At 41.8% G+C, this 24802-nt stretch overlaps 4 protein-coding genes across 5 annotated transcripts; 2 read left to right on the top strand and 2 right to left on the bottom strand.

The window, feature by feature from the left end:
- The first annotated feature begins 1700 nt into the window (after positions 1-1700).
- On the top strand, positions 1701-6382 carry LOC109416769 (small ribosomal subunit protein eS25). Its single transcript, XM_019690827.3, has 3 exons — positions 1701-1888; positions 2279-2555; positions 6084-6382. The coding sequence occupies exons 1-3, from the start codon at positions 1715-1717 to the stop codon at positions 6161-6163; spliced, it is 531 nt and encodes a 176-aa protein (XP_019546372.3). The 5' UTR covers positions 1701-1714; the 3' UTR covers positions 6164-6382.
- Positions 6383-15812: 9430 nt separating this feature from the next.
- On the bottom strand, positions 15813-16847 carry LOC109416759 (nucleolar protein 12). Its single transcript, XM_019690816.3, has 2 exons — positions 16654-16847; positions 15813-16584 (listed from the first exon to the last, which is right to left on the bottom strand). The coding sequence occupies exons 1-2, from the start codon at positions 16734-16736 to the stop codon at positions 15852-15854; spliced, it is 816 nt and encodes a 271-aa protein (XP_019546361.3). The 5' UTR covers positions 16737-16847; the 3' UTR covers positions 15813-15851.
- A 558-nt stretch (positions 16848-17405) lies between these two features.
- On the top strand, positions 17406-23570 carry LOC109400850 (protein FAM114A2). 2 transcript variants are annotated; one of them, XM_062859336.1, is made up of 4 exons: positions 17440-17458; positions 17510-18244; positions 18327-19355; positions 23380-23570. In XM_062859336.1, exons 2-4 carry the CDS (start codon positions 17546-17548, stop codon positions 23452-23454), a joined length of 1803 nt encoding a protein of 600 aa, XP_062715320.1. In that variant the 5' UTR covers positions 17440-17458; positions 17510-17545; the 3' UTR covers positions 23455-23570. The 2 variants fall into 2 exon arrangements, with proteins under 2 accessions (XP_019528878.3, XP_062715320.1); XM_019673333.3 differs by having other exon boundaries at positions 17406-18244.
- Positions 23512-24721, bottom strand: LOC109400851 (probable dimethyladenosine transferase). Its single transcript, XM_019673335.3, has 2 exons — positions 24556-24721; positions 23512-24487 (listed from the first exon to the last, which is right to left on the bottom strand). Exons 1-2 carry the CDS (start codon positions 24611-24613, stop codon positions 23625-23627), a joined length of 921 nt encoding a protein of 306 aa, XP_019528880.1. The 5' UTR covers positions 24614-24721; the 3' UTR covers positions 23512-23624.
- Positions 24722-24802: the final 81 nt, after the last annotated feature.

The raw sequence follows: 24802 nt of genomic DNA, 5'->3' as shown, positions 1-24802 counted from the left end.
GTCGAATGAAAAGTTTACCCCGAGTATTCGACAACAATCGGTGTCGTATTAACGGGGTAATACGGTAAACCAATGGTTTGAACACTGAATCCAAAAGTAACAATGAATTCAAATGTTAATCTATTATTTGTCTATGTAACAATGAAATCTAATGTGAACCAATTGTAATCATTATAAAGAATCAAATTTTAAAATATACTGTATAATACATTCACAATAGAAAGCAATGTTAACATAAAAATCTATTGTTTTTCAATTGTTTTTCCCATAGCCTTAATATTGTTCGTTTTTATACGGGCAATGACGAACTTGCGAACGGTTTGTGAGCTGCCGGATGCAGCTGCGACTGGGAGCCTGAAGTGATGACGTACTATGGACAGCTATAATACCGAGTATAATAGGCTCCTAAAGGCCTATCTCAATTTCTGCATAATTCGATCAGGCATTGATTAAAACGACATGTTTACTCATTTTTTAAGTATTCCTATTAGGTAAAGCCCATAAAATATATTTTCAAAAATTTTAATAATTTTTGCAACACTCCTTGTTTAGCACTAAATTTTGGGTAAATTTTGTTTACCGTGTATGTCAAACAGGAACATTTATTGTCAAAAGTGAGCCAATGTGGTGTCTTTTGCAACCCGCCGTTTCACTTTCGTTACGTCAAGGTTGACCTCGAATGTCAAACAAGACCTGCTCATCATTATTTTATTTTCAAGTTTATTAACTATTCTGTTATTGTTTAAGTTCGGAAAAATTACCATTGAGATCAGAAAAGCATGCTCTTTCGTGTTATGCAGCAAAACCGGGGAAATATTTTTCATTTTAGGACTCTATTCAAGTATTCAAGTATCAAAAAAAAAATCAACCTGATCGTAGATTGCGCGAAATTTTGGATTTATTTATTGTCGCGCTTATCTTAGATTCTCAGCAAGCTGCGTTCGAAATGCGCAGCCTCAGATCGCGCCAGACCGCGCAGGTATGATTTGTACACGGTGTGCACCTTGGCTAAAACTATTTTGCAGCCGCCGGTTGGAGCTGTCAGCCGCCGTGTACAAATCAAACGAGCGCAACCTTATGGCCCTCAGCAGGATCTGAGGGTGTGAACCATTTCGCTTATTCTTTAACTTTTAGTTAAAATTTGACACTTCGATAGTTATTTTGAAAATAACCCTACTCCCGAGCAGGGTTAGTCTTGACAGTTCGATAGTAATTTTTTGTTCGCAATGATTTGGCTGCGCACTGTATTTTGTTCCAAATAACTACTCGTCTGTCAAATTTCAAATGGACCGCCGTCGTGGTTATTTTTTAACTTTTCGATGGCAAATAACTATCCAAGTGTCAAATTTTAACTAAAAGTTAAACGAATAAGCGAAATGGTTCACACCCTGAGTGATTAAGCTAGGATGTACACGCTAAGAAAAAAATACCCTAAAATGAGTAAGATTCACACAAAACTGAGCTAAACTGGAACAGCTCAAAAAATGAGTAATTTTATTTCCAGCGATAGCACTTGCCCAAGTGCAAAAACCCAAACAGTTTAAGCCGTATAATATCCTTCACATCGGCAAGAATATTATACAACCTAAACTGATGAGATTTTCGCACTTGGGCCAGCGCTATCGCTGGAAATAAAATTTACTCATTTTTGAGTTGTCCCACTTTAGCTCCAAAATGAGTGAATTTTCTGACCGTGTACAATAAATTTAATTTTATGGATTTTCTTCGGGTGGTGCATACCTTCCTTCGCTGGCAACCCTGGCGCCTTGGGGAGTCGCGTTCGCCGTACCGACCGAAACGCACAGCTGTCAAAGTTTGCGTTTTGCCACTTCCTTCTATCATCGACTGTCGTCGGCGGACGTTCTTTCCGAGTACATTTGCCAATATGGTAGGTTGTGTTTTGTGCTTTTTCGGTGAAATTTGGCTGTTTTCGCGTTGTAAATGCAAAATATTCGTTCGGGAAATGATGGATCTAGTGCGCTCCCGTACGTAGAATGTGCAAATTTTGGCGGATTGTGTGCGTTTAGTGGATTTTGCGGACTGGAAGTATCTGCTTCAAGTAGTGACAACTTTCGAACTGTTTCCAGTGTGAACTGAATTTGTTTATGGACTGTGTTCTGCATGTGGCAGAAATAACTATTATCGCGAAAGCTTGATTGTGTCGCGAGGAGTGCAGATTTTCTCCGTGGTCGTGTTAACCGCGCAAAAATAGCCAAAATCCCGAAATGTTATCTAAGTAGAAGGAAACCGGTCATTGATGTTTTTGTTCTCGTTTTAGCCTCCGAAGAAGGATACCAAGGGAGCGGCAAAGCAGCCGCAAAAGACCCAGAAGAAGAAGGAAGGGTCTGGAGGCGGCAAGGCCAAGAAGAAGAAGTGGTCCAAGGGAAAGGTCCGCGATAAGCTGAACAACCAGGTTCTCTTCGATAAGGCCACCTACGAGAAGCTCTACAAGGAAGTGCCCGCCTACAAGCTGATCACCCCCTCGGTCGTGTCTGAACGTCTGAAGATCCGAGGCTCCCTGGCCAAGCGCGGTCTGCGGGAACTCTGCCAGAAGGGTGAGTGTTTTCCTATGGATATATTTGATAATTTTGTTTTAGCACTGAGAACTATTGAGATTCAAGTAGTTCCGTGAGCATAAGCACCCTGAAGATGATAAAGATCGAATTCCGATTGGTTTAACGTTTTTATAAAGTTCTACAACTGGAAAGTGCTGGAATGAAGATGCGTTCACTGGCTTTCAAACAATACTAAACTAGAGAACCAGGGGGATGTTAAAGATATTACGGAGGATTTGTACAAATCTCTGGAAGACTTGCTGTTTAATGATAGCACCTATAATAATTTTGATATGCTTCATAGATTGGTAAAGGAAAACAAATTTTCGTCATTCGTCAACGCCTTTAAACAGTATGTCGTGTTGACTACTTTTACAATCTGGCTTTGAATCTCTTGGCATAGCGTGTTTCCACGACTTGGAATCAGTTATAGGCATTATGACCATTATCCAAGCACCGATAAACGCCCAACAGTATGCAATGCTCTTGAAATTTCATGTAGTTTGAAGTGTTGTGTTCAAAATTCGTTTATTTTTCGCAGTCAATACTTGTGGAAGTGATCTTAAAAGAACACTAGCTGAGCAGCAGTCTTTGCCACAGTGGGGACGTTACAACAAGAGGAAGAAGCATGATAACAGAAACAATATGTAATGGAAAAAGTCGGTGTCTGAATCGTTTGTTTTTATTTTTGAAATAGGATGAAGAAGGGTACTCCTACTATCCACATTGTTGGGATGTTAGGATATCTAGAAGCCATAGGATGTCAGTTCCACGGAAAGCCGGAAATGCCGGTAATCTAATCATCACATTTTATGATCCATATGCAATATGCATATGGAACATATATGCGATTCACGGTAGTGAAACAAATGGAGAAGACTGAATGCGAATCCGTTGTGGATTAAGCATTTTAAGTTGAGGGTGTTTTATGTAGGATTTGGGTACTAGCAATGGACGCCCTAAGCCATCGAAATTTACTTCTGTGGCTTTTTAGCTATGTTAAGGCAGTGGATTGTTCCAAAGTAGATTTTTTCAACAAGTTTCACGTCCCCTCCTTTAAGTTCAGACCGTCAAACATACAACAATAATAAATTATTCCAGTGAAAAACGCATTTGAAAATACGGATCGATGTTGCCGATAATGGACACCATCGGGGTCCATTATAGGATTATTTACAAATATCTTGGCGCCTAAGTAACACCGCTAGCCATGATGGTCTCCAATAGCGGAAGGTCCGAAAGAGCTTGAAACTATTGAGAAATCATCATGTCTACAGGTCGTAAGCCCTGATAAAGTGTGGAACGTTTTGATGGCTGTGATCCCTGACCATCATGTCAAAACCCAGGGATACCCAAGTGACCATACTGTTAGGGTGTAGGGGTTGTATGTGTGAGGCGCATATATTGACAGGCATTGCTATGGACCGTTAGGGCTGAGTAGGGTCGAAGAATGGATCTACGATTGCTGAATTATACTGAAAAACTCGTGATTCAGCAGTGGTGGCACCGCTTTCCGCTTTTGTTCGGCCTTGGTGGTTTGTGTGGGGTGGTGCGTGTCGGTGTGTGTGTGCTTTGTGCGTGTGGTGCTTACGGCTTCAGCAGGGTGGTTACTTGGGTAGTGTGGGATAATTGGGTTTGGGACTGAGGGGGTCGTCGTTGATAAGGCCGACATCATTGAGTGCTCAGTGTTGGCGGTTGTATTGGTGACGATTTCTTCAGCCTTAAGATCTCATTTATACCACGCACAGATTTTTGGGAAGAGGGAGTACTTTGTAATGCAAGAGAGGGATTTAAACTCTGCGTTACGGGTTGGGCGAGGTCATGCAGATAGACTCAACCCAGGTGACCGTGCGGCTCGGACAGTGATGCATGAATGAGTGCGGTGTGGGTGAGGTGCGCTGCCCTGTGGGTGCAGTTGAGTCCGGGTTGGAGTGGAAAGAGACCCTTCTCTACTCTAGGTCGGGTTCGGTTGTACGGGCGTGGTAGTGTTTGTCTTATTTGTGCCGTGTTGTGCGTGATTTGCGGCTCGAGCTGTGTGGTTACTTGGGAAGTATTGTGCTCTGTAATCTAGATTTTGGTTTTAAGGTGAAGCTAAGGCTGGGCTGTGCCTCGGATTTGTTGGGCGCAGGTCGGGAGAGCTGGTGGCAGTTTGTGCTGGGGGGTTTACTCGATTGGTTATTCACTGATGGTGGCCAGTCGATCGACTTATCGGCGCTGCCTGTCATTTGGTTCTTGGGGTTTGTGCTCTCGAGGTTCGGGGCGTTGCTTCGTTGTATCTTCGCTTTAATACTAATATTCCTTGTTTGATTTAACTGACTGTTTTCTACAGGCGTTTAACTCATTCGATTTCATAGATTGCCAAATTTAAGGGTAATGGTTCAATAGGGTGTTAGCTATCAGAGTGGATTAGAACGAGTTGGCGCCTACAATACACCAACACTGACACACACACTCCAATACTTACACGCACACATGCACCTACAACTAGCTGTAAAAGACCAGTGGGCGGGACAATGGTGCCTACCCAACAGTTGTAGGTGGGGTGTTTGGCTTAGCTACATGACTTGGTCCGGCAAGCCCATAAACATCAATTGGTAGACGTATTGCCTAGTGAAAAGACAACGCAGATGGGCGAAAGCCAGGGGATGCGTTGATAATAGCAGAATAGCAGAATTTACAAATATCTTGGCGCCTAAGTGGATCCCCATTTGATTTCCATGTAAGCTGTCACGCCGCCAGTGGACTCTCCCTGAGTGTGCGTATAGTGGACCCTTTTGAGTGTTTACATTCATTAAATAGTTAAAATAACCGATTGTTGCGACCACGGGGTCATTTGTTTGCCAGGATTTGCTGTGTAGCAATGTAATTGATGTTCCCCCTGTGAAAGTTGCCTGGAAACAGTTGATTTGGGAATTTATATTTGAGTTTTTTTCTGAAGGGGGTACACTACTAGCACACAACTCCTACACTCTGGATGATTAGAGGCTATGTCATTTGGCATAAATATCTAATGTTAAACATTCCTCAACTAGGGGAACTTAGGTATTTTCGGCATTTTTGTTCTCTTCGTCATGGGGGGTTTTTTGAAACCTGTAGGTCTCTCAATCCTTCCCAACCAAGTTGAGCTATATGCCCAAATTTCAGGCAATTCAGCCCACAAAAATCCCCCATGACGAAGAGCACAAACCTGCTGATAATACCCTTCGTCACCCTATTTCTATTTAATAAAAGTATCGTTTTGTATTTGTATTTTATTAATCGTACGTAAGCCTGTCAGTTTTACAACTATGTATCAGGTTAAGAAAAGTTAAACTACACAATTGTGTAGCAAAGTCTACAATGGAAAATAAATCGAACCTACAAATTGAAAACCTAAAGTAAAAGTATCGACACGATTTAAGAGGATTCCAATGAAATCATTCAATTACGGACCCATACTTAGGGATATTATTAAATTATTGATTGAACAATGTTAACGCAAAGAATACTATGATATTCAACCCTTTCCTCTCTCTTCATCTTCCCCAGGTCTGATCCGGATGGTCGTCCACCACCACGCCCAGGTCATCTACACTCGCACCACCAAGGGAGACGATCCAGTGGCGTAAGCTGTCGCTGCCAACTGAGTATTGTTAACCGCTAGGAGCTATCCTATATTAGGTGAAGAGAACATAAGTGCGTGTGTACGATTGCAACCTGCGTTTTGTCGCACCCCGTTACAACGGTACATTCTGAGGAAAGTGAGGGGTGAACAGTTTAGATGATATTCGCCAGCAGGATGTAACAAGTTGCGAAAGAGGAGATAATATACTTATTGCTAAGTAAAACGGTGCGCTGTGTTCAGTCAGTGTGAAGTGATGACATCCTTCGGTTTCCAGGTAGGAAAGCTAATATTAGTATTAGCATTGAGCGAGTCGCACACAGTCGTTGGTCCTAGACCTGTGGAGGAGCTGTGGAGTACCAGGGCGCCCTCCACAGTATGTTGCCCTTACTGCGCTAATCGGAGCAATGGTGCAGTTGACCTTGCGTTTCTCCGAGACAATCAGCTACCCTTCTTTAGTCTCACTTGAGGCTAAATAAGGGCGGGATTATGAAGATGTTGTTAATTAGTTTAAATTTTCACCTATCTGGATTTGCATTATGCTATTTACACAGTGTATTCTGTGTATCTTCGCCTTTGGCGTTTTCCAATCGATACCGATCTGGTTTTATTACTGTTGTTCTTTGTTGTGCTGCTATTGCGAAGAGTTAAATCTTACCAAGTTTGGGTAGTGGCTACGGTTAGGATAGCTCAGATCAATCTTCAGCATAAAAGAACAGCAACGATCAATCTTTGCAGACTTTATGCAAAATGGCACAGTCCAAGTGGCCTTGGTCCAAGAACCTTACTTTCGTAAGGGGAGATTCTATCTAGGTAGCCTTGTGAACCCTGTGTTTGATACCTTCAGTAAACATGAAACGGCAAACTCGCGTGTCATGCCTCGAGCCTGTGTGCTTGTCAACAACTCAATAGTTGCTACACTCATCTCTGAACTAACCACAAGAGATATATGTGCTATCACAATAATTGGAAACCTTAACAGGAAATACGTCTATTGTTCGGTGCATTATAAAGAATCTTTATCTGACCATCGCTACATCTTTTTTGAACATTTAAATGTTACTCCGCAAAAACACCGCTAGCCATCATGGTTTCCCATAGTGGAAATCATCATGGTTACAGGTCGCAAGCCCTGGTAAAGTGTGGAACGTTTTGATGGCTGTGATCCCTGACCATCATGTAATCAAAATCCCAGGGATACTCAAGTGACCATACTGTTGGGTTGTGAAGGTTGCGTGTGTGGGGTGCATATATTGACAAGCATTGCTATGGATCATTAGGGCTGAGTAGGAGCGGGGAATGGATCTACGATTGCTTAATTGCGATTATACCTACTGGTATAGTCGTGGTTCAACAGTGGTGGCGCCGCTTTTCGCTTGTGTTCGGCCTAGGTGGTTTGTTTAGGCGGTGCGGGTAGTTCTGTATGTACTTCGTACGTGCAGTGCGTACGGCTTCAGCATTGTGGTTACTTGGGTAGTGTAGGATAATTGGGTTTGGGACTGAGGGGGTCGTCATTGATTCTGCCGACACCATTGAGTGCTCATTGTTGGCGGTTGTGTTGGTGACGATTTCTTCAGCTTTATAATCTCATTTATACCACGCACAAACTTTGGGAAGAGGGACTGCTTTGTAATGCAAGAGAGGGACTTAAACTCTGCGTTACGGGTTGGGCGAGGTCATGCAGATAGACTCAACCCAGGTGACCGTGCGGCTCGGGTCGTGATGGATGCAGGAGTGCAGTGTGTGTGGGGTGCGCTACCCTGTGGGTGCAGTTTAGTACGGGTTGGAGTGGAAAGAGATCCTTCTCTACCCTAGATCGGTTTCGGTTGTACGGGCGGGGTAGTGTTTGTTTTATTTGTGACGTGTTGTGCGTGATTTGCGGCCCGAGCTGCGTGGTTACTTGGGAAGTATTGTACTCTGCAATCTAGATTTTTGGTTTTAATGTGAAGCTATGGCTGGGCTGTGCCTCGGATTTGTTGGGCGCAGGTCGGGAGAGCTGGTGGCGGTTTGTGCTGGAGGGTTTGCTCGATTGGTTATCCACTGGTGGTGGTCAGTCGATCGACTGTTCGCGCAGCCTGTCATTTGGTTCTTGGGGTTTGTGCTCTCGAGGTTTGGGGCGTTGCTTCATTGTATCTTCGCTTTAATACTAATATTCCTTGTTTGATTGACTGACTTATGTACAGGCGCTTAACTCATTCTATTTCATAGATTGCCAGATTTAAGGGTAATGGTTCAATAGGGTGTTAGCAATCCGAGTGGATTAGAACGAGTTGGCGCCTACAATACACCAACACTAACACACTTACACCAACACTTACACGCACACATGCACCTACAACTAGCTGTAAAAGACCAGTGGGCGGGACAATGGTGCCTACCCAACAGTTGTAGGTGGGGTGTTTGGCTTAGCTACATGACTTGGTCCGGCAAGCCCATAAACATCAATTGGTAGACGTATTGCCTAGTGAAAAGACAACGCAGATGGGCGAAAGCCAGGGGATGCGTTGATAATAGCAGAATAGCAGAATAGCAGAATTTAAATGTTACTCCGCAAACATTGCGTTTCAGGAATCCTCGGTCAACAAACTGAGATCTTTTACTGATTTGGTTGCGACCAAATTTCATGGATACTCACCATCCATTGACATTTCAAGTGATTTAGATGATACCGTTGATACTACAACGACCTTCATCATGGAAGCTTTTGAAGTAGCATGCCCTCTACGGTCTGTGAAGATCACACGAGGATCCCCTTGGTGGAACTCTGATCTGGCGAAACTCAGGAAACAATGTAGCAAGAGTTGGAACAGACGACGTTCGGCTGGTTCCGAAGGCTTTCAGGTCGGCTCGCAAGGCCTACCAGAAAGCTCTTCGATCTGCTGAACAAACCGGCTGGAAAAAACTTTGTACAAATGTTTCCAGTCTGAGTGAAGCCAGTCGGCTGAACGAAATATTGTAAAATCTAAGGATTTTCAAGAGAACGAACTTCGTTTACCAAATGGTGATTTCACTTCCTCTGATGAGGAAGTTTTGGAATGTTTATTCAGTACACACTTCCCCGGATATCTCGAAGTCATCCCTAACGGGCGTACCACGAAGGTAAGGAAGAGAGAGAATGAGTTTTTAGTGGGTCGATTCCCACATCACCCGAGGAACCACCTCTTGGGTATCTGTTGCAGATTTTCTCATTATATAAAAAAACACTTCCCCGGATATGTGAATATTACATCTTCGGATGAACCTGATGTCTTTTCTTGTAGTTTTGATTCTTTAGCTTCGGCTCGGAGTCTGGAATCGATTAAATGGGCAATAAATAGCTTTCCTCCTCTTGGGGCAGATGGGATTTATCCTATTTTGCTTCAGAAGGGATTTGATCATTTCAAACATGTTTTGAAACAACTACTTGTTTGCAGTTTTGCTACTGAGTCTATTCCCAAATCCTGGCGAGATATTACTGTAAAGTTTATTCCGAAAGTGGGTCGTGCGTCGTATGAAGAAGCAAAGAGTTTCAGACCAACACCCAAAATGGTCAAAACTAACTTTTTATCAAATTTTGCTACCTGAGGGGTAGTCGTGGGTAGGTATCGACTTTTGCCAAATCCCATTTACACTCAATCTGCGTCTGTTCTTCTGAAATGCTTAAGAACCAGTGCTGAAAATTTAATTTCATCATATCTAAATTCAATTACCTACAACTCATTTTTGAAGCTGAACCTGAGAATATGGCATATGAAAAACTTGTGCAGCAAGACCAGTTCTGCAAGAAGTCACGGAAAAACCGCTATTTTTCGAATATTTAAGGTAAATGTCACTGACTACCTTTAAAAAATGCCAAATGATATTCTCCGTGAATATCATTGGCATTTTTCGTAGGTAATCCATGACATTTACCTTAAACATTCGAAAATAGCGGTTTTTCCGTGACTTTCTTGCAGAACTGGTCTAGCAGCACCAGCTGCACAAGTTTTTCAAATACCATATTCTCAGGTTCAGCTTCTAAAACGAACTGTAAGTGATTGAATTTAGATATGACGAAGTGAATTTTTCAGCACTGCTTAGAACTATACTGCCCCCATTCGCACAACAGTCCCATGTGAATAGGAAACCCAGCAAACATGGGACTGTTATGCGAATGGGGGCAGTATAGACACTATAGATTCCATAGACTCGCGGAGACATGGTTGAGCAATACGATTTTAGTGTGTTTTGTCATGAATTTAGAGTGTACCGAGCGAATATGACGTCACGCAATCCATTGTCGCTATTGAAATCGTGACGTCATGCTCGTTTGGCTACACGAACTGACAGTTCGTTTGGCTACAGTTGTCTTCGCCTCCGCGAGTCTATGGAATCTATGTATAGTATCTATACTTAGAACGCATTGTCAATCATCACATCCGTGATGTTCATCTGGCCAATGTGCCTCTTCATGTGAACCAACATGCTTACCAATCTGGAAAGTCCACTGTGACTCTTTTACACAAAGTTGTTTACGATATCGAAAAGGCATTCGCTCAAAAGCAATCCTGCTTGGGTGTTTTCTTAGATATCGAAGGTGCCTTTGACAACGTGCCTTTCGATGCCATCTTGGAAGCCGCACGGGTTCGTGGCATATCACCTATGATTTCCAATTGGATTCACCAAATGCTCAGAAACCGACATCTCTTCTCGCTATTGCGTCAAGCGGCAATTAGGAAATTGAGTGTTTGTGGATGCCCCCAAGGGGGAGTCTTATCATCACTTTTGTGGAATCTCGTAGCAGATACGCTATTGAGGCAACTCAATAATAGCGGTTTTCCTACTTATGGTTTTGCCGACGACTACCTAACATTGTTAGTCGGTATGTGCATCAGCATCCCTTTCGACCTGATGCAAAACGCTCTTCAGGTAGTTGAGGGTTGGTGTCGCCAATATGGCCTTTCGGTTAATCCGAGTAAAACATCTATTGTTCTTTTCACGGAAAAGCGAAACCGTAATGGTGTTCGACCTTTACGTCTCCTTGATTCTGAAATCAATGTGATTGAACAGGTAAAGTACGTTGGAGTCATCCTTGATTCCAGGCTTTCCTGGACACCGCATGTTGAGTTCAGTTCAGAATCAAGAAACGAAGACTACATTATCAAGAAGACTTGCAGCACTGCTGACTCGACTGCTGAAAATCGGGAGTCACTGCTAGCAGCGTCACCCCGGATGAAGGTGGCACTATTCATGATAGTATGTGTAAATTTTCATACTCGCACCAATACACTCTTACACTTTTACACAAAGGTACCACCTTAGCTCACCAGTCGGCGGTGCCGTCGGTGACGCTTTCCGTTAGTATGATAAAATAATAGAGTTGCATGATGTCTTCTTGATAAAGTAGTCTTCGCTATACTGCCCCCACTCGCAAAACTGTCCCATATGAATAGGAATCCCAGCAAAGATGGGACTGTTATGCGAGTGGGGGCAGTATAGCATGAGCATGAGCATGATTGACCGCCCGCGGTTGCTCCTCTGTTATTGCAAGGACAACTGCATTTACACAAAGAACCAACAGATGATGCTTGGGATTAGCTTTCTCTTCATTGTGTAAATGCTGGAATCCCAATACTTTTCAATAAGCAATACCAGCGCCGGCCGCGTCCGAATGCAGGCCTGGTAGCGAGTCACTATTTAGTGACTTGGTCACTATTTTCGGGTCAGTCACTAAAAAGTCACTATTTTCAAGATGTTTCAACTAAAGTCACTTTTTCTGTTAAAAAGTCACTATTTTCAACTATTTTTAGTGTTTTGTGGCAAATGATAATCTATTCAGCGGGAAAAATAAGAATTGGAGTGATAAAAGTGCAAATGAAGCATTTGTGTGACTGGAGACAATAACATGTTTAGTAGCTGTGTTAGCTAATGTATCAATTGTCAAAATAGACTGACTGATTTTGAGTATTGTGGTATTGTTAAGTCAAGTTAGGTGTCTTTAACAGAAAAATCTCCAGTGTGAAACTGATTCATCTATTCAGGGGTTGTCTTTTTGCACAAGATTCATACGACAAACTAAAAAGCATTCTTTCCCATTGAAGTTTCTGAACATTCTACAGTAAAGTGATGAATGTTTTTGAACTATTACCGGAACAAATATTGGTGAGAAATCTGAATAAACTTGCCATTATTCTCGGAAATAAAAAGCACAAAATATTTGCCAGAACTCTTGAAGAAGTTCTCGACGGAATTAACGTTACAATAATTGTCGATGCGGACTTCGAAATATGCTCCTGTATGACCTCCATGACAATTTCTGCATGAATTCATGCAGGATTTTGGTGAAAATCACTGAATATTACTTGTGAAATTTTATCTCTAGCTAAGCTTTTGTCTAAATTTCTGTAGGTATGATATTCTAGTTCCACGCCTAGAAAATGATAAAATTCTTTGGCGAATGTTTGGAAGAGAAATCTTTGAAATGATATTTTCCATTCGATTTTCAAAAATTGTCCACTACTTTTGACAACAGTTTTTTCGGGAACACCGTCAAATACTGTTTTGACTATTTTGTCTTTAACTTTTTGCTTTCCTTTTTGCTGATATTTTTGAAGCTTATTGGAAACGATAGCTATCAACACTTATTATTCCCCAGCTTCCCAGATTTCCAGATACTCCAGTCACTAGCTACTCTGTAAATTTAATAACTTCTACGGAGAATCCGCTCAAAAATAAATAAGAAATTGCATCCCGAACTATTTTTTCAAAAACTTCAAATGTGAGAGAAATTTAAAATTAAAATGTCATTTTCGTCACTGATTGTTTTTTGTAATTCCTCGGAAATGTTTGAAATATATACGTTAACAAATACTACAGGAATTCTATAACAAATTCTGCCTAAATTTCCCCTTCTTATAGTTTTGACAGGTTTCTCGCAAATATTTTCAAAGAAATGTGAGAAATTCTTACATAAATTTGCCCACATATTGTTGATTTATCTATCTATGCTTTCTTGATTTTCTTAAAAAAAAATCATCAAATAAATTCTCCCGGAATTTTTAAAAGCAATTTCGTATCTGAAACATCGTTATTCCCTACCAGGAAAATATATATATTTCTTTTAATTTCGCTTTTTTTTGTAATTTTGTACAATTTTCTCTAGAAATTTTAGCAAACACTATTCCATGATTTTTGCCAGCAGTAAATCCCGCAGCTCTTTCAAATAAGGCTCAAGGGCCTAATTTGACCTGAATTTCTCTATAAGATCCAAAGAAATATCTGCATTAATTTTCATATAAATCTATTTAGAAATTTGTTCAGTTAGCCTCATATCAAATTCTTAAAGATAATATCAGCTTTCACTAAAAAAAATACCAGGAACTTGCACCTATGTTTCCGCATTGAATTTCTCTAGAACCGACTAAAGAGAAGCTGTAGGTGTCAACAGCCCTTTTCGTTCATTGACTTACTATTCATCTAGTTCTGCACAATATCTGCTTGTTAACTATTGTATACACATGCATTTTTTATAATTTTTGAAAGAGAAGCTTTTCCTGAAAATGTTTATTATGCGGTAGCCCAAGATTTTCTAAATCAAGTTCGGCTCACAATTTTAGGCTGCTAATTATATTTTTGTTTCCCAAAAGTCACTATTTAGTCACTTTTTTGCCATGTGTAAGTCACTATTTGGTCACTATTTTCGTGAACTTGGTCACTAAAATAACTATTTCAACCATCAGTCTTTGCTACCAGCCCTGAATGCAGGTCAATTGAGGATAGGGAAGGAAGTGATGACGTGATTCTCGCTTAGGCCAATAACCGAGGAATTCTCTGCGTTACTACGAGAAATCACTAGGAGTTTGGACAGGGGAAATGGAGATGTGTTGAGGATTTTGTCGGGGTAAACGAGTGTAATGTTTTGATTCGCGATTAATAATGCGCTCGCGAAGAAATACCCTTCTAAACCTTGGACGACGAACGCGATCTTTTGTGCCTCAAAACTCACCCTACAAAAGTTGTTAATTCGCAACTAAGGAGAACACAATGCTAAACACCGACGCATCTGTAGTTTGCGTTTCCGCGCGAGACAATGCTGAACGCGATCAATTCACAAGTATTAACAAAATAACACGTGATAAATAAATCAGAAAGATCTTACCGCATGGTTCGCCGTCTATCTTTTACCGACCCTCTCTTTTTCCAGAAATTCATGCAACCTTTATTTGAGTCAAAACATTTATTCATTTGGACTAAAATATAACAAATGTCGACACCGAAGATGAAGAACCATTCAAATTGTTGTGTTCATGCAAAAAATGAAAGGAAATTATTTATTATCAACTAAATGTGCATTTGGAACTAGCGCCGACACATGACGTGACGAACTTTTCAATATTTGTTAGATAAATACACAAAAACCAGAGCAGAATTGTATAAATCCTTTAGCATTAATTATTATTATTATTATTATTATTATTATTGTTATGATAAAATGGAAAGAGCTCACCAATTAACATCCTTCGAAGTGTCCAGTGCGTATGTGCTACAGCATCTTCCACTAATTGGCCTCTTCTCCGAAATCACACTGAACCGCTACAACTACACACGGGTACGTCGATGTGGACAGTCAAATAGACGACGACGACGGACGATCCGAATGAAAACGCGGCCTGTACACTTTGCCTCCAAAAACTCAAAGCGGCATTTCGACGTTACCTCCAAAAACACACTAAACTGTCCTGTACGAAGATGAGCACTGTGAAATAGACGACGACGACGACGCGCTCGCGGCCGAACCAAATGAAAAAGCGGCATTTGGACGTTGCCTCCAAACACACACTAAACTGCCCTGTACGAAGGTGAGCACTGTGAAATAGACGACGACGACGACGCGCTCGCGGCCGAACCAAATGAAAAAGCGGCATTTCGACGTTGCCTCCAAATACACACTAAACTGCCCTGTACGAAGACGAGCACTGTGAAATAGACGACGACGACGACGACGCGCTCGCGGCCGAACCAAATGAAAAAGCGGCATTTCGACGTTGCCTCCAAAAACACACTTAAGGTGAAACGGGACGCCGTGTTATTTTTCCTATCTTGCCTCTCTTTCTAACAATTTGCCTCGCGATTTCGAAGATGGTAATCTCGAGTTCTATCGCACTGAAGATGCTGAAAACCAATCAGCATATGCACTGCAAGTGAGCATACACAGTGATAGGTTTTTGTTGCAAAATATGAAGTAGAATCTGAGATTACCATCTTAGTAGCAACAGAGCAATGGCGGATATTTCCCCGACCGTCCCGTCCGCCCTTAACTGCCCTGTACGAAGATGAGCACTCCGTTTGTTATGCGAGTGGGGGCAGTATAGCTCAAAAACAAAAAGGTGTGCATTTTGCACAGTACAGTCATGATCAATTCAATGAAACAAACTACATACCTAGACCTACCTAGGGTCTGGGAACATTTGGGCAGAAGCACCTATTTTGGGCACTTGCTGCTGTAACTCAGTCATTTTTTGAACCGATTGACTTGAATTTCTGAACATAACTAGATACTGTGCCTTCTGAGTTACAGCAGCAAGTGCCCAAAATAGGTGCTCCTGCCCAAATGGTACCAGGGTCTATTAGGTATATTTATATTTTGTCTGTTACCTGTTTCACTACCAATGATTTCTCTGAATACAAACAACACAGCATAACATTTAGAGCCTTTATTATAAACAGATTCCTACAAACTAATCTCTCCCTCCACGTTTCTTTCCCTTGCCTTGTTTAACGCCGTCATTCAACTTACCCTTTCGCTTCAGGTGTTTGGTCTTGAAATGCCGAACCCGGCGAGAGTTTTTCAACTGCTTTTGCTGCTGCACCCGAACCGACCGCTGGAAGGCTTTGCTTTTCTGCATCGACTTTTGTGCGTGCCGTTTGAGCTTTTTGTTCAGCTCTTTCTTGGAGCGAACTCCCTCCAGGTTAAGTACCGGTCCGCGGGGTTTCTGCTTTCCGCCGGATGGGGCCTGTTTGTCTTCTGGCTGCTCCTGATCCTCATCATCTGAATCGTTGCCGTGCTTGGATTTCCTCTTTTTCGAGCTTTCTCCATCCAGTTCCATGCCTGGAACAGTGTCGACATCTTCGTCGTCGCTGGAGGATTCCTCTTCATCCTGGTCCTCTTCGGCGTCTTCCTCGTCGCGCACCACTGCGGAATTCTCTCCGATCCAGTTGTTTTCCTTGGCCAGATCCGTTGTGGACAGTTCGACCACTTTGACTGTGACGTTTTCGGTGTCGTATTCGTCGTCCTCACGGTCCGCAGCGGTCAGCTCCGGGATCGGTTTGTACGAATGGTACAGCTTCTTGACGTTATCCTTCGCCTCCAGCCGGATTCGACGAGTTTCCTCCTTGAGTTTACGCTGGAGATCGCCATGGGCTAGCTTTTTCCGGTGCACTTTACGCTTGTGGAATCCGGTGAGAAATTCCCTAGCAAAACAAGAACAGATACAAGACGTGGAAATGATGGGAATGGATGGCAACAAAATCGGTACTTACTTTCGCTTGTTTGGATCAAATACAAGTTCCGTTTTCCGCTTCACAAAAGCGGGTTTGTTACCGCTTTCTGATTTGCGCTTCATTTCACAGAAATAACTATAATACGAGCTCAATAATTGAAAATATTTTAAAGAGAATCCAAAAATGCACTAAAACACATGCCAGGATGCGATTGATTCTCGCGTGTTTTGATACACACTCCAAAATGTCAACCAACCGTTAGCTGGCACACAGTGGCAAATTCAATTTAGAGTGTACGATCTCGTTCCGAGTCTCTGGGAAGTATCCATCACCAAAGTATCTAAATACCAAGGTAAGAGATTCCCGCAAATGTCAAAAATGAGACTCACCAACACATCTGCGTTAGCTATGAAAAGTTGGTGATTTTACACTAAAATGTCATTATCTCAGCAAAGTTTATGAAGTTTTATTAGTTTGTATGTTTCTAAATGCTGAAAAAAATATGTTTAGAACCAATTAAAAAAAATGTTTCCGATTTTCAAATGGCGATATTTCCTGTTTTATTGCATGGAGGTCACATTTAATTCAGTGAGATGCAATTAAATAATTGTTTCTACGATAGGAGTGCTTAATTTCGTAAGAAAGTTTGCTAAATAGTGATGCGCCCATACAAATCAGCGCAAACTTCATAACTATTTTTTTGCTTTTTTCCTTTTCTCACTAATCCGTGAATATTAGCGGGAATCTCTTACCTTGGTATTTAGATACTTTGATCCATCACAACATCGCCGCCACGACTGACAGCTCGTTGTTGTTTCATCAGCATCCATCTCTCGCGAACAGCGTAAAAATTTCAGTATTTTTGTATTATATTTAATTACCTACTAAATTTTAGGAGCGATCCCGTGAATTCCTGCAAATTTATACAACAATGTGTGATTCCGATAATGAAGAGTTTGAAAGTGCGGATGAAGATTTTGAGGACGTGAAAAAACTGCAGAAAGGTGACAAAATGTTCCCCCCTGCTGCTGCAGATCCAAAGTCTGACGTGGAGCCTACGAGGAGCAGTGGCGACGGTGCCAGTGGGAAGGATGACGACAAAGCTGCTGACCTTGACCCGCTGGACGAGACCAAAGAAGAGCCGAAGAAAAGCGGAGTTAGGAAAATTATTAGACCTGATAAAGAGCGGCTGAAGGAAGCCAAGTTGGTCGTTGGCAATGTGGAAGAAAGTGTTGACCAAAAGAAGGATGCGGCGAAAGAAGCTATGGCCAGCACTGGCGATGGTTGGGATGACTTTGATGATGATTGGGGAGATTTTAGCGTTGATGCGGCTTCAGCCACGAAAAAATCGAAGGAAACAGAGCAAAAGAAAGCGGAAGCGAATACCAGCTACAAAGATGTGGACATTGATGAGGTGGAAAATAAGCTCAAAGATTTTATGAAGCGACAAGATGATCCTCCTGTGAGCTCAGTACTGGATCGCTTGTCTAGTCAGCAGGACCCGAGCAAGTCTGTGGCGGGGACGGGACAATCATGGAGTGGGTGGAAGCCCAGCTGGGGCGGTGCCGCCGTGTCGTTTCTGTCTTCGGCGTCTAAGAGTGTTGCCTCGATTACGACTAATATAACTCAGGTATGGAGCGTCGCTTAGCTCTAAATTGTATTTATTTTTGCATTAGAATTATCGTAAAATGTCGCATTATAATATTTCACAGGCAATTGAATCAGGAATCGGCGTTCCCACCCCGGAAGAGATGGCTAAGCGTCAGGCAGAGGAAAAAGCTAAACTCGAAGCCGACGGTTATGTCCCGGAAGACAATCAACCAAGGGGCGAACCCAGGTCCACGACCGCAACCGATCGGTTTGGGTTCGATCAGATTGTTTCGGGTGTGACCCAAATCAGCAGTAAGGTCATAACCGGTGGATTGGATACTTTAGAGGGGATCGGCAAGAAGACCATGACGATTCTGCAGGAGAATGATCCTGGATTGTTGAGTAAACGAATGAACGATGGTGTTGTGCTGAGTCAGGTGCTTCGTGAAGCCAAGGAGAAAACCGAGGAGCGCGAAAGAAACTTGAAGCAAGTGCAAAAGCATCTTTATAAGAAAAAGTTGCACTTCGAGACGCTCTTCGATGATTACCATGGTTTGGTGCACTTGGAAGCACTGGAGATGCTTTCCAAGCAAGCGTCTCTTAAACTGGATTCCTTAATGGTTCCCCTCACCGGAAATGCCCTCGAAGAGCTACAGGAGACCATGAATGAGGTTAAAGAACTTTGCGAGTTGCCTGATTCGGAAAACGACGACACCGATGGAACCCATACTGTTGAAGAGCTAGAACAGAAGCTCAAGGAAGCGGTTACCGATCTGGACGAAGTGAAAGTGGACTTCCAAGATCTACTCAAATGCTGGCGAGAGAACCTCGAGTGGATCGAATCGTCGACAACAACCGTACGATCATCACAGCAAATCTTCGAAAAGGCCCTGCACGCCCTGGCGCAAACGACGGCCTTGTGTGTGCTGCGAATGCACAAACTGGCGGAAATTCTACTGATACTGGAACATCACAGCACGGCCAACGAAGCCGACGCCTTAGTTCAGCTGACCACCGTTTTCTGTTGGCATTTGAGCGGAGTGGCTGCACGGTTTTCAGCGGAGCTTAGCAAATTGAAAGCGGACCAGCAAACGCGCCGATCCGCTGGGGAAGATAGCGATAATGCACTGATAACGAATATTTTCTTGGAGGTAAGTAATGAGATAAGCGCAGGACTGTTAGAGAAACATTACTGTTGCACATTTTCAAGTTTTACTCCATCTTGCTAACCCTCGAGTGATCGCGCCGTTGTATTTTGTACAACAAACATATAAAAACTCGTTTTTTTTTGTACTCAGCATTAGCATGATGCTGGCGGTGGTGGCCAACCACGTGAACGACGGAAAGTTAACAGTTCAGTGCCATGAAGCTATGCCATCGGACGTATAAATGTCTCATGTTAAATTTCGACATTTTTGAGGTTTTTGTGTTAATAACCAGGGTGCCTACTCAAAACTCAAAATACAATTCCCCGAGTTTTCCAGGTTTTTCCAGATGAAATTTTGAAAGTTTTTTATTCAAAAAATAATCAAAATTTTCTAAAAATTGTAAAGGGTTACTTAGGGTATCATCGGCAGGTTTGTTCTCTTCGTCATGAGGGATTTATGTCGGCCAAATTGCCTGAAGCTTGATCATATTCAGCTTGATTGGAAAGAATTTGATGCCAACTCTGAGTTCAAAAGGTTTCAAATAAAAAACCATGACGAAAAGAATAAAACTGCCGAAAATACGTAAGTTTCCCTACTCTTCAAAAAATCATTCAAGATTTCTGAGCGTAATTTCTGGAATTTCTACCAAAGTTTCTTCCTGGCTATCCGCAGGATTCTTTCACAAGATATCTGTTTGAGTACGTCCCGATATTTCTTGCGAAGGTTTTCCGATATACTTCCAGAGATTCTCGCTGGATTCCTCCTGATGATCCATCCAAAACTATTCAAAGTTTCTTAAAGAATGTCATTGGTTGAGCCTCATAGCCATGCGGTTAGAGTCCGGATGGATGCGGGTTCGATTCCCGCTCCGAGCGATGAATTTTTTCACGAGAATCTTATTATTAGCCACTCCGTGTTAAGTTTCTTTCAATCGGTAAAGCCGCCGGCTGAAGCCAGTGTCCGTGTCTTTTTGAGTGGTTTTCCGGGATAGCTATCCAATAGTTAATGTCGGGATTTTTACCGATAGTTTTCCGATATTTCTCTTGTTTTCCTCGCGGATCTTCGTCCGTAGTTGCTTTCAGGAATCCATGACGTTTTCAGAATTCCTTCTTGGATGTCCTTAATATTTCTTCTCGGGATTACTATTACCTAGAACTTGCCTAGAACTTTTTTCGAGATGTCTCATTTTTTCTCAGGTTTTTCCTGAAGTTCTTGTCGAGATTTCTTCAATAACACTTTGCGGAGTTTCTCGCAGGAATTCCCTTTGAATATTTCTCCAGGAATTTCCTATAAGGTATTTCGTAGGTTATCTCAGGAGACATTCTGAGGAAAACCCGTAGAAGAATCCCTACAATAACTTTGCTAGAAATCCCTAAAGGAGTATCCAGAATCTCTGGACGATTTCTGGTAAAGATTCCGGGAAGAATTTCGGGAATAATGCAGAGAATCTCAGGTAGATCACTGAAAGAAATCCGACACAACTACAAGGAATAGCCTGACTCTGAAAGAATGCAAGAGAAGAATTCAATGAGAAATATCGGCAATAACTCCTGTGGAAATCCCAGAAGGCACTCTGGAAAAAAATCATGGGAAAAAGTCCAGCGTAAATTAAGAAAAACTCTGAGAGGCATCTCATGACCAACATCGGAAGCAATCTTCTGGGAGAAGTTACTCTCAGGATACTCCGAGAGAAATTTCAGGTAAAACTTCAAAATAAACCTCGCGAAAACTTTTAAGAAATTCCTGTAGGAGACCAGGAAGAGCATCTCGAAGAAAGCCCAAATTGTTTGAAGATATCACAGCAAAAAAAATGAGAGAAATCTCTTGAGGAACTCTTGCAGTAAATTCGTGAAAACTCCTTCAGAAACCTTCAGAAATTCTGGGAAGATCTTCTGAGTTCTGAGGAAGTCCCAAGAGGAACACCGGAAAGAATCGCGTAAAATTTCCATAAGAAATGCCAAAAGATATTCCACGATTTATCCCGACAGAAATTCTTATAGAGCATTCGGGATAAATTATGGTAGAAATCCTACGAAGATTTCTTTGAGCAAAACACTGAAGGAACTCCGGGAAGAAACAGCATCCCCGTGAAAAACTCCAGGAGAAATCGGTTGGAATTCAGGAATCCTGGAAGGAATCCGGAAGTATACCTTTCCGGAAAAATTAAAAATGAATACCAAAAAATAGCGTCAAAAATGCGGAAGGAATTTCATAAGAAATCCTGGGAGACATTCCAGGAGGTATTTCTAAAGAAGTTCCAGAAAGAAACCCTGTCGGAGATTCTGAAAAAAACCTTGTAGCGAAATTTCTATATGGATTTTTACTACATACCAGGTTTTTATTCATACGACCCAAAGTTTTTTATCGGAGTAAAATTTCCCTGAGTATACTCAAGATATTCCCTGAGTATTCCAGGTGTTAAATAAAATTTTCTGAGGATTCCCGGTTTTCCAGGTTTTTCCAAGTAGTAGACACCCAGGAAACGTCATATTTTGATAGGTTTTTTTTAAATATTTTGTCAACATATGAATTTATAAGTATTTCGATAGTTGAATTGCGTTGAAGACAATCAAATGCGACCTCAGCCAAAGTTTTTTGAAACTTCAAATGTGTTTTTCTCGAGTTTTTCTGTTGTAACATGTGACATTTATGCGTCCGAGGGCAGTATAGATCTGATACGATATTTCAAAACTCCTTTGCGACAAGCTGCATATTTTGAAGTGCAGTGTTTGAGATTCACTTTATTCTTGTGATTGAATGCCCAACAAACAGAACTAGCTGAATAGCAGTTTCTTAAGCTAAAGTTTGCTTAAGAGTGATTTGTTCCACTCTTGTACAGCAAAAATGTTTGTTGGGTGACGTTACGTTGATGAACTTTTCAAAGAATCGTGAAGTCTGAAGATCCAAATATCGTACCACGCTGAAAAGGTGTTCGATTGGTCACTTGCTAATACAAAGAAGAAAAATGTAATCTAATTGATTATGTAATACTCTTCGTGCCAGCCCTGTTGTCAATACATACACGTTAAGGCCCCTTAGCTTAGCGTGTCATCGCAAAATGGCTTCTTCAAAATCATTGACCGAAATCAACTTTACACAACATTGCACCAATACATATTTGTAAAAAATCGACGCTTATCTTATTCTATAAAATAATCAATTACACGCAAGATATTTGGCATAAAAATTAATTCACACTACTTCAAATACAAGCCTCTTTCCAAGTAATCACGATACTAAAGCATTATTTCACTCGAAAGTAGAAATTTTTAACGATTTGTTTCGACCGCACTCAAAATGTTGTTGGCGGTGTTTACCACCCACCGCAGTACCAACGACGACGGCGGCAGCGCGGTGATATTTTTTGGCGCGCACAATCATCGATCATTGCACGCAGTGATGTCGATCCTGCTGGCCAAAGCATCAATAAAATTGATCGAAATCAATCAAAAAGTTAAGTCAAACCCATTGGTTATGCGTCATAAAATCAAAAATAATTTGTTGGGTGATTATTTTTTTTACTTTTTAGCACAAATTGTTAGTGAAATAAGCAAAGCATTAAAATTTACGAAATCTTCACCAAGCGGTCCGCCAGCACTGCTGTTGCAGCAAACATAAACAATGGGAAAGCGTACTAAAATAATTCGATCATTTCTAGCTTGTTACATATAAAATCTAACATTTTTCGTGACATTAGGATATGTTTCCTAGTTATTCATTGAAGTAGAGTAGTTTACTGCTTGAGTTGCTTCCAAATGATTTATATTGTCGAAATGTTTACATTGGAGGTACCGAGACAAAGCGGTGCTATTTTTGTTTGTTTATGGAATTGATATAGAAAGGCTACACAATGGAGATGAACCAGCCTCGGGCTGAAAATCTCCCTAATAAAGCTAATAATAATAATAAGGCTACACAACTACTATCGTGCTTGATGATTGTTTGGAATAAGAATCAAATAAGAAGAACAAAATTTGAGCTGACACGAAGGGGCCTTAATTCTGTTTACATTTTTATCCGCTTCTAGGGTTCCAACAGTACTTCTTACGTGCAGAATGCTTTCCAGTTGTTCATCCCAATACTGCAGATCGGAGCAGCGTAGTTTCCGTTTTCCCTAGCATCTTCAACGCGAGTGTTTCTAATCGTATAAATCACAGTGTTTTATCGGTTTAAATAAATGAAAGTTTATTACTCTTCTTGTATGTATAACAAATCGTAGCTTATGGTAGGTATTGGAATACCCATTGAATCATTCCTAGAGAAAATTTCCGATTAACTGAAATGAATGCCTTCAGAATTGAACGCATGAAGAACGGCCATAAAATCGTCAGTGTCCATGGTCCGAGCTCGTTTGCTGCCAGCGTCGATCTTTGCCAGGATGCCTTCCACCTTGTCTTTAATGCTAAAGCCCTCTGGTACGTCTTGGTTTTTCAGCGAGCATTGCATTTTGAAATTCTGCTCCAGTGCTGTCATGACCGAGGTCTGTTTGAAAGCCGCAGCCAGGGTCTTGTTCTTGCGCAGAAAAGCTATCCTCGTTAGGCCATCCCACTCGGTGTAGTTGATCGGTGGCGGAGGATTTCTCGGCTCGATCCGGACCACACTGCTCTCCACTTTGGGCGGTGGCCGGAAATTGTTCTTTCCCACCTTCATCAGCATGTCGACCCGCGCCAATAGCTGCGTGTTAACGCTCAGTCTGCAGTACAGCTTGTCTCCCGGTTTGGCTACCAATCGTTGAGCAAATTCCAACTGGAACATGAGCACCGCACAACGGAAGAACGGTCTGTGCAGCAGCAGTTTGAAAACGAACGGTGAACTGATCTGGTAGGGCATGTTGGCAACACAACAGTCGAAAAATGGTAAATCCGCTTTTAGGACGTCTCCTATCAGGATCTGTAGTTTAGATTGCATCGGTGTGCCCTGGACACGCTTCTGCAGTTCCGCCACCAGTCGGGGATCGATTTCACAAGCGACTACCTTTTTGACCTTTTCCAACAGCTTAACCGTCATGTTACCGGTACCGGGACCGATTTCCAGCACCACATCCGTTGGTCGAAGTCCGGCCTTATCCAGCATCGATGTGACTATGAGGGGATTCTTCAGAATGTGTTGACCGAAGTCCTTGTTGAAGACGATACCTGGACGAATGCGAACAGCATGTTAGCATGTTGAAAATAGGTAGGAAAGTACTTGAAATCTGGCGTACCTTGTTTGGCCACATCGGTGTGGACACGGGATTTCTTTTCTGCACGAACTTTCGGCATTCTGATGATTAATTTTACTTGTTTTACAATAAAAATAAATGAACTTTGGGTGCACTCGGATATCAGCAAAATCACAACACAGCCATGTGCAAACGAAATGATTGAAAAAGAGTATGAAGAAAACCCAAATGTCAAAGTCCAGTGACTGAGAACGTACTTGCTTGTGAGGTTGCTAACGCTTGATGATTT

The sequence above is a fragment of the Aedes albopictus genome, chromosome 3 (genome assembly GCF_035046485.1).
Source record: "Aedes albopictus strain Foshan chromosome 3, AalbF5, whole genome shotgun sequence".
In the NCBI taxonomy this organism is placed as follows: domain Eukaryota; kingdom Metazoa; phylum Arthropoda; class Insecta; order Diptera; family Culicidae; genus Aedes; species Aedes albopictus.
Note: the sequence above shows the minus strand (reverse complement) of the source record. Positions and strands in the feature narration are given on the sequence as shown.